The sequence below is a fragment of the Dendroctonus ponderosae genome, unplaced genomic scaffold, assembly GCF_020466585.1.
Source record: "Dendroctonus ponderosae isolate FM_Combo_2020 unplaced genomic scaffold, Dpon_F_20191213v2 Dpon_F_20191213_646, whole genome shotgun sequence".
Classification (NCBI taxonomy): Eukaryota; Metazoa; Arthropoda; class Insecta; order Coleoptera; family Curculionidae; genus Dendroctonus; species Dendroctonus ponderosae.
In genome coordinates, this window is record NW_026018864.1 from 1 (window position 1) to 9,205 (window position 9,205).

The 9,205-nt window shown below is 36.0% G+C and overlaps 2 protein-coding genes across 3 annotated transcripts; one reads left to right on the forward strand and one right to left on the reverse strand.

Annotated features, from left to right (window-relative positions):
* The first annotated feature begins 7 nt into the window (after positions 1–7).
* On the forward strand, positions 8–3,726 carry LOC125505044 (ATP-dependent RNA helicase SUV3 homolog, mitochondrial-like). Of its 2 annotated transcripts, none has more exons than XM_048667979.1 (13): positions 8–409; positions 468–675; positions 768–951; positions 1,542–1,653; positions 1,711–1,932; positions 1,998–2,126; positions 2,179–2,272; positions 2,332–2,451; positions 2,509–2,689; positions 2,771–2,950; positions 3,007–3,155; positions 3,213–3,409; positions 3,494–3,726. In XM_048667979.1, the coding sequence occupies exons 1-13, from the start codon at positions 103–105 to the stop codon at positions 3,685–3,687; spliced, it is 2,277 nt and encodes a 758-aa protein (XP_048523936.1). In that variant the 5' UTR covers positions 8–102; the 3' UTR covers positions 3,688–3,726. The 2 variants fall into 2 exon arrangements, with proteins under 2 accessions (XP_048523936.1, XP_048523937.1); XM_048667980.1 differs by having other exon boundaries at positions 3,213–3,334.
* A 120-nt stretch (positions 3,727–3,846) lies between these two features.
* Positions 3,847–8,290, reverse strand: LOC125505045 (5-hydroxytryptamine receptor 1D-like). The gene is made up of 8 exons (XM_048667981.1): positions 7,874–8,290; positions 7,511–7,814; positions 5,086–5,314; positions 4,847–5,033; positions 4,715–4,794; positions 4,505–4,657; positions 4,322–4,455; positions 3,847–4,260 (listed from the first exon to the last, which is right to left on the reverse strand). The coding sequence occupies exons 2-8, from the start codon at positions 7,797–7,799 to the stop codon at positions 3,995–3,997; spliced, it is 1,338 nt and encodes a 445-aa protein (XP_048523938.1). The 5' UTR covers positions 7,800–7,814; positions 7,874–8,290; the 3' UTR covers positions 3,847–3,994.
* Positions 8,291–9,205: the final 915 nt, after the last annotated feature.

The window sequence follows — 9,205 nt, forward strand, 5'->3', positions numbered from 1 at the left end:
AGTGTAAAACATTCTAGTTTAGTGTCTTATTTATTTCTTTAATTTTTCTATAATGAACCACACACAGTAATTTGGTAGCTTTTTACGCACATTTTTGTCAATATGCTGCAGAAACCGAAAATTTACACAGTGTTCAAAACGGTGAATTCCATCGTTACCACTTTGTCAGCCCCAAGTTTTTTAAGGCCAGTTTGCGCTGGTTTAATTCAATTGCGGACTAAAAGGGGGTCGTCGAAAGACAATGTTTCTTCGCTTTTTACACCCATACAGATTAAACCAAATCCAGACGATATCAACGTGGGGGCAGAGCTTACAGGGAATTTAAATAAAGCTGATTTGCTGAAAGTTTTAAATAAGTTTTACCAGAACCCAAGCATAAAGCACCTACTTACGGAGAATGGCTTAGACAGTAAGTACCGAGGTTAATAAGGATTAGGGGTTTTAAATCATTAAGGTATTTTACCCAGTCTACCTGCAGCATCAGGCCTATGTAAGCTTTAGAAGGTACTGTTTGGAGGCAAATACCCTGCCTGTTGATCTACATGTAGTCGTCAGCGATATTTTGCAAGGTGCTGGAAACCATACTGATATATTTCCGTACTTTTTACGACATGCCAAGCAGATGTTTCCCCATTTGGAATGTATGGATGATCTAAAGAAAATTTCCGATCTAAGGTAGTTTTCAGGCAAAGTTTTACTCGCTTAAACTGGTCTGGATAGTACATTTCAGTATTCCTTTAACGTAAGATTATTCTGATAAAACTTAGATCTCCAGCTAACTGGTACCCAGAAGCCAGAGCATTGAATAGAAAAATAATCTTCCATGCGGGTCCAACTAATTCAGGGAAAACTTACCATGCTTTGGAAAGGTATATCACTGCCAAATCGGGGGTTTACTGCGGCCCACTTAAATTGCTAGCATCTGAAGTCTTCAATAAGTGCAACGGAAGGGTATGTCTTTGCTGTAACAGTCTAGAAAATGATTTTTACAGTTCTAATTTTTGTTTGCACCTTAAAATAAACTAGACTCGTATCAAATAACCCGAGAAACTGGCGCGTTCATGGTCGCTTTCGCGCCCGTGATTAGGATTTGGACCTATATTTAAATTTGATGGACATAGGAGGGCATAAGAAAGGAACTTTAAGACTAAATAATATTTCAAGTACTAAAACGGGCGTTTTTAACTCCAGTTTGGTGGGCATAAATAACGTTCTTAGAGGCGCATCCACCTTAGTGTCTAGAGAAGTTAGTTGCTTTAGGAGTGTGATCAATCAATTTATTTTTAGTGGTAGTATTTAATTAACTAACTTTACACCTCTGCTTGTAAAACTCTGAAAAATTTAACTATTATTTTAAATTGCTCAAAAGCAGAATTATGTGGATTTTAAGCGTTATTTGTCAATTCAGTAGAACTGAGTACAAAGTTTTGCAATAAAATAATCCAATAATCGTGGATTAGAAGAAATATTGGCAATATTTTTAGTCAAATTTGATCAGTTAACAATCAAAGCAAAATAGAAATACTGAAAAAATGTTGCAGGGAACACCATGTGATCTTGTAACAGGAGAAGAACGAAAATTTGCAGATCCTTTACAAAACCCATCCGCCCATGTGGCTTGTACAGTTGAGATGACTTCAGTTACCAATCCTTGTAAGTCACTTCAGGCAAAAATTGTTAATATTCGGGACTGAATTTTGTCCATTTTAGATGAAGTAGCTGTAATTGATGAAATTCAAATGATCAGAGACCCACAAAGGGGCTGGGCCTGGACGAGAGCCCTTCTAGGGCTGATGGCTGAAGAAGTCCACCTGTGCGGCGAAGCAGGAGCTGTGAACTTAGTTAGTCAACTGTGTCTTACCACGGGCGAAGATATAGAAGTTCGGAATTACAAGCGATTGACTGATCTGAAAATTGAAAATCAGGCTTTAGGTAAGCGAACGGAAAATGATCCATTATTTAGGCAAAGAAGTCATTCCCTCTTGTTTTTTTTGCAGGAAGCTTGGAAAGTGTGAAACCAGGCGATTGTATAGTATGTTTCAGTAAAAACGACATATATTCAGTGTCGCGTAAAATTGAAAATATTGGAAAGGAAGTGGCGGTAATATATGGGGGCTTGCCACCAGGTAAACTTTTTTTTATTTATTATTCTCTCATTTTTTATTCTTGTTATCTTAGGAACTAAGCTGGCACAAGCAGCAAAGTTTAATGATCCAGAAAACAGTTGCAAAATACTGGTTGCTACCGATGCAATCGGAATGGGCCTAAATCTGTAAGTCTACGACAGGGATATTTAGATGAATTCATTTTTATTTTATTTTTATTGCCCAGGAGTATAAGAAGAGTTATTTTTTACTCCCTAATCAAACCAACTATGAATGAGAAGGGCGAGAAAGAAATGGACACGATCTCAGTGTCACAAGCATTGCAAATCGCTGGCCGAGCTGGAAGGTAAAAAACCTATTTTTAACCGTTCATTTCTTTACTATTTATTTCAACTTTTTGAAGGTACGGCACCAAATGGGAACAGGGCTTCGTAACAACGTTTAAAACTGAAGATCTGCCAACTTTAAAGACGTTGATGGCCTCTCAGCCAGAGCCTTTAACACAAGCGGGTCTTCACCCCACTGCAGAACAGATAGAACTTTATGCCTATCATTTGCCTAATTCGACTTTAAGCAATTTGATGGTAAGCGATATGGTTTTGTACTGAAATTGCTTCTTCGATGTAATTTTTTTCCTGAGTCTTTAATATGAAACTTGCTTTCAGGATATATTCGTCAATCTCTGCACCGTGGACAATTCGTTGTATTTTATGTGCAACATCGATGACTTTAAATTTCTAGCCGATATGATTCAACATGTTCCTTTGCCGCTTCGAGCCAGATATGTCTTCTGCTGCTCACCAATCAATAAAAAGATGCCATTTGTGTGTACCATGTTCCTCAAGGTAAGCAATTAGCAGAAAAAATGTCAACGGTAATTTAATTTGGTTTGCGTTGTTAGTTCACTAGACAATTTAGCAAAAATGAACCCATCACCTTCGACTGGTTATGTTCGTCGATTGGTTGGCCTCTGCAACCGCCTCGCACCATCCTCGACCTCGTACATCTAGAGGCTGTTTTCGATGTTCTCGACTTGTACCTTTGGTTAAGGTAAGCCGGGGATTTTGGTTTAGTTAATTGGGAATTCGCAATGTTCATGAATTGCAGTTACCGGTTTGTGGATTTGTTCAACCAGGCGGATTTAGTTAGAGACATGCAAAAAGAGTTAGACCAAATTATACAGCAAGGAGTGGTACAACTGACCAGATTGCTGCAAAATTCCGAAACAGGTATTAGCTCGGGTACATCTAAGGCAGATGAAGAAGTTTTCGATAGCCATAATAAGAAGCAAAATTATTTGCGAAGTAAGCAAACATTTTTTTTGTCGGGGTTTTCAAGCTTTTGAGACCAGATTTATTAGTATGAATTTTATTTGAACTTTTGTTTAGATATCCAGTCGTCGCCTGTTGGCAAAGGGAGGCTTACGCAACGACTATTAGCTCAAGGAATCCTGACACCGGACATGCTAAGTGAGCTCAAAAAGGAATGGAATCGAAAGGAAGAATTAAAAGCCAGTGATAGTGATGAGGATCCTTCACCCCCAAAAACGACCGTTAGGAGAAAGAGGAAAACCACTAAGTAAATATGTATCTAAAAAATAAATCATCGAATATAAAGCCTTTTTCGGGGTGTTTTATCTTCAGAAGTCTAAAAAGTAATTAAACCCTAGTGAATAAGTATTTTAGCAGCCGGTTCTCAGTAGAGTGCAAATAACTTTAATTAAAAATCATACACCAGTCAATTGAAATTTGCTTTACTACTTTATTGCGGCATCAGCATCTACAACAATAACAAGCACAAATAATCAGTTTGGTTTTTTAACATCGTTAAGAGTAACTTTTTTGTACGCCTTTAAAGATGAATTTTAAAATTCACTTGCACTGGACAGGTTATCCCAATTCTAATCGTTTTGGTTGCGACTCAATGAACTCTGCCCTATCATTTACCCCCTTTTTGAAGTGATTGATAGTTAATCGCCAAAAGGCTATTCTGAAGTCGGGACTATAAAAGGCGTAGATAAATGGATTGATAGCTGAGTTAATCCATCCCAGCCATGTCATATAGAGCATGATGAGCCGGTTGACTTCGTTGGGTTGAATGAACGGCGTAAGCAAGTAGTTGATGAAAAATGGAAGCCAACATAGGATGAAACCACCTGGAAAAAGTAAAGTTTATTTAGGCAATTAATTTTCATTGTTCAGTCGTAGGAGACTTACCCATTACGATGCTAAGGGTTTGTGCAGTCTTTGATTCTCTTCGCAACGACGATACTCTCGATGCAGGCTCATAATTTAACATGGTTAATTCTACTTGGGATGGTGATGTTATTGGTTTAGTTGGCAAAGATGATCTAAAATTTTCAATGAACAAATTTTCTAAGTGTAAATTAGCGCGCCTACCTAAAATTGTTGTAGCTCCTAACGGGAGTTAAAGATCTGTGGTCATGGAATGAAAAGCTTGTGTTCGGCTTGAGTAGTCTGGAGGATGATTTCCGAGGCGTGTCAGGTAGTATGCTATTTCTGTAGTTGTTGACCAAACTGGACGAGCGCGCGCTACGGAAAAAACCATTATTTAATTTGTTTTTATTTAAAAATGTTTGTCCAATATACCTTGCAGATCTGTCTTCAGTTTCGGCCGAGATTCTTTCGATATCCGATTCTTCAATGGTAATCCCATTCTGCTTACTTTTCTGCAAAGCCAAGCTGATGTATTACATAGATTATGTTTTACATCGCACTTACCCTAGTGTATGAGCTATTTATGTGACTCAATTGATCGTGTCTCTGGGCAATAACACAGGATATTCTCACGTAGACGTACAGCATCACAATCATGGGAATGAAAAACGAGCCCATTGCAGAGAAGATCACATAGCCAGTGTTTTGGTTATATCTGCAGGTTTTCTGGCCGTGTCTGCCTGATTCGTACCTAAAGAAGAATTTCTTCAACCTAATAAATCGAAAATTACTTTGTTGCTTACCATCCGAACATGGGCGGTGCGGTGATTAATGCAGAACTAACCCATACGATAAGTATCATTACGAAGGCCAAACTTTTCGATCTTCGTTTTTTGGAATAACTGAGAGGTTGGGTGACTGCCAAGTAGCGATCCACACTAATCGCACATAAGCTGAGAATTGAGGCCGTACAAAGAAGGATATCCAACGAGACCCAAAGGTCGCAAAGCACCCATCCCAACTCCCATGCACCTAAGGAGTCCCAAATATCAATATTACTTTACCTCTCCTATTAGAAATGTATTATGATACTAATCCCTGAAACTACGTCGAAATGTCTGCGGAATGGAAGCGATAAATCCAATTAATCCAGACCGAATCATTTATTTTCGACAATAGAGTTGAGTGTGCTTTTCTTAAATAACCTCAGCCTCATATAAGAAGAGAAATGAGAATTCTACCACAGTTTTTATTGCACCAGATTAAAGTGGTCTGGAAATATTTTCATTCAAGAGCAATCAGAAAAATCGAGCCAATTCATGAATAAAGATATCGCCATTGAACTTTTCAGATGTCGTTTAGAAGCGTATTTTCCGAATGTATTCTTGACCGATCAATCTTATGGCTTAATAAAGTAATTCTTTACCTATTCACCAAGTTGACTACACATTTAATTTTTTCCAGGCGACAATTTTGCGTTTTATAACAAGCGACTTACAAGAAATTACTTTATTCCTTTTCAGTGCCAAGATAAATGGGACTGATCATGAATAATTTAACAAAAAGACCTGCTTCCATACCGGGTGTCATCGCAATTGCTTTCCGGGCGTCCGTTTTAGACTATTAAACGGAACGCGGAAGTCTTGACATTATAACTAAAGTTTTTACAACTTCAGCTTTTGCTCCAAAAGAGTTTTAAATGGCGTTATCTTTATAAAGCGTGCTGAATGTGCTTGATACTTTTTCGGGGTTTCTTCTTGTTTGAAAATTCCTCTCACTTTATATTTTTTCCTAAAAGGGTTTCAGTGTTAACTAATAATACAATGGCTTTTTGGGCCTGCATGAATGGCAAATTTGTAATTAGCGAAAATTATTTTAATCGAGTATTTTGCATACATAAAATTTCCTGTGCATTTCAATGTTTAATTGATCAACCGTGAAACGAAGTGAAAACCAATAATTTCCAAATAAATGTATCGAAAATTGAAGTGTAAAGATGTAAAAACAGAAAATAATAATAATTTGAAGCAAGGGAATTTTGTTAAGAAAATTAAAAAATTAAGTAAATATTGGTACTGTGATTTTTTCTGCCAACCTTTTTTTATTCATCGCGTTTAACGCAATCTTTTGAAGGTGCAATTTTTTCCTGGTTGTGCTCTGAATACTTTTACAGGGCGTTTCAAACCTAGATGGAGTTCTAATTGGAAAAATACAGAAAAGTTGTCGAAAAGAAAACTTCGATATTTAAATATGAGGGGTTATAAACGGAATAATCACTAGTTACTGTGTTTTAAAAAGCTTTTTTACTACATATTTAGTATTGATTAAATTTGAGAATTTAGTTACTGACTAAACCAATGAATTAATTCAGTCCACATTTTTTGAATTGTACTTTTTTAAATTTTATTTCGGGTTACTAGTTTAGGCCTTACGGTCAAAACATACCTTTCATAGATTTTCCTCAGATTTTATTAGTTATAGTTTTTTTTTTTTTTTGAAGAAAATTGAACATTTAATATTCTAAAAGGTTCTTTTCCAGAAAACGAGAACTGAATATATTAAACGCTCCCCTATTATATATTTTTTTGGTTCACACACACCGTTTTAACCATCTATATCTTTGCGGAAAATTTAATAGTTTGGGATCTACATAACTCAAGTTTAAGTTTTTAAATAAATCTCGCTTATATAATTTTTCTGATTTTTTGAACGTTAACTCAGTTAAATCGTGCAAATATTTAAGAATATTCAATTAATAAAATTCCATAGACCATTTGGGGTCATTTGTAACTTAAACATTAAAAAATTGTACGCCGCTTGAAAAAAAGATTGTTACTTTAGCATTTCGATAGAGGAACGTTTTTACTATAAAAAGTTCCTTTTGATAAATATCGATTACTGGCGGAGTTTGTATGTAAATCGATCAAATTTGCTGTAGTTTCATACATTATATTAGCGCTTCATCATCAATTAAATAAATTTGAAAAATGCACGATGAAACTTTTCAAAAAGTTACATTTCTAAGCATATAATTTGGTTTTGGATTTTTTTATATGAAAACCTCAAAACATAAAAATGCACCAATCATTGAATATTAGAAACCATTCACTTTGCCTCAATACCTTTGGAATAAATACATATTCCCTCTGCTCATATTACCATATTTACTTTTTGGCAACAGATGGAAGCAAATATCGGTTTTTATTGGCTTATCCTTATCGATCTTACCCATTATAAGGTAAGCAACAGCTGGTGGCATCACAAAAATCCCCACCAGCCAATCGGCAACCGCCAAAGACATGACGAAACAATTTGTGACTGTTCTTAAACGTTTCGTTGTGATCACGGCCGCTATCACTAGAGTGTTTCCTATCACTACTATCACAATCACTATGCTCAACAGGATCACTAGGAATGCCTGTTGATAGCCGAATTTTCCAGGGGCGGCTTCTTGGAACGGAAACAGGGTCATGTTGGAAGCATTGTTTTCCGCGGGCGTGACCACGGTCGTAGTCATAATGAATGATCATTTCTGAAAAGAAAAAAACTAATTATTTTTTTTTATAATCAACAATGTTCCAAATTTATTACTTTATTCATTAAAAACGGCGATGGGACTGAGAGTTTCTCCAGTTCACAATGTTTCATTGGCTTAGGCTGCAGTTATTTATTACTTCAAATATCTGATATAAACCGATTATTTATCGACAAGTTAATCTCCTGCAGGTCTCTGAGAGCAAAGTGACGTAAAAAGCAAGAACGCAATATTTATTGAAACAAAGTTTCAGAAACCTGCTGGAACATCCATAATGTTACCGAAAGTTTCATGGAGTTTGCCATTTGACTTGCAAATGGGTAAATAAATTTACAAAATAGAAACATTACAGAAAGATAAAGTTCTAGATGGAGCTTAAGGCGGATTGAAAGAAATGATGAACTTTAAATGTGATTAGAAAATTAATAAAAATTGTTAATTTTACACGAACGGTGTCTCGGAGATATTGCTGAGGTGCGAAGTTAAACTGAAGTAGAAAATGAAACGTGCGATTTTTCGTGCTTTTAGACCGGCCAGAAACATAATTATTAACGGTGTTAAAGCCACATGTGGCTCACCTCTGAAGGTGTGAAACATTCGTGCTTGCGAAACGTTAGGAGGAAATTGTATACGTCGTCGGTCTAAAAGACCGAAAAATTCGTCAGCTTCAAGCAAGTCTCGCGAAAATTTAAGTCTTTTGATGAAATAAAAAATGCGTAGGTTTAGAGAATTTATAAAACAGTGCAGAAAATGAGCCAACATGTTTCATTGTTGATCTGAACATTCACATGGCATTTTATTTTTGTTATTTATTTCATTATAACCAACATCCAAGTGTTTTTTTCACATTTTCATTAATTTTAAATTTAAAAGTTCATTTTATGCACAAATTCCTCCAAATTTATCACGTCATAAGCGCGAATGCATTAAGTACGACCGGAACAAATTTTGCTTAAAAACAGCTCCTATAGCTATTGTCCCACAGTTTCACTCTCAGTGCCCGGGGAAAAACTGTATACCAGGTGCCTCAATTTTAAGTCAAAAGCGCTTTATACACTTTTGCATGGAAAGTAAAATAAAGAACATTCTAAATAAGGTAATGTAATGTTTTAAAACTAACAAAGGTTTAAAATTTGGATTGAACATTTTTGCACTTCTAATAATTGAATATGTAGCTTTCTGAAGAGGGCCTGAGTTGTGTTTTTTTTATGCAGCTGCAGTCATAGTATTTTGCAAGCTCTACTCTAGTTTGTAGCTCCTATAGCTATTGTCCCACAGTTTCACTCTCAGTTCCCGGGGAAAAACTGTATACCAGGTGCCTCAATTTTAAGTCAAAAGCGCTTTATACACTTTTGCATGGAAAGTAAAATAAAGAACATTCTAAATAA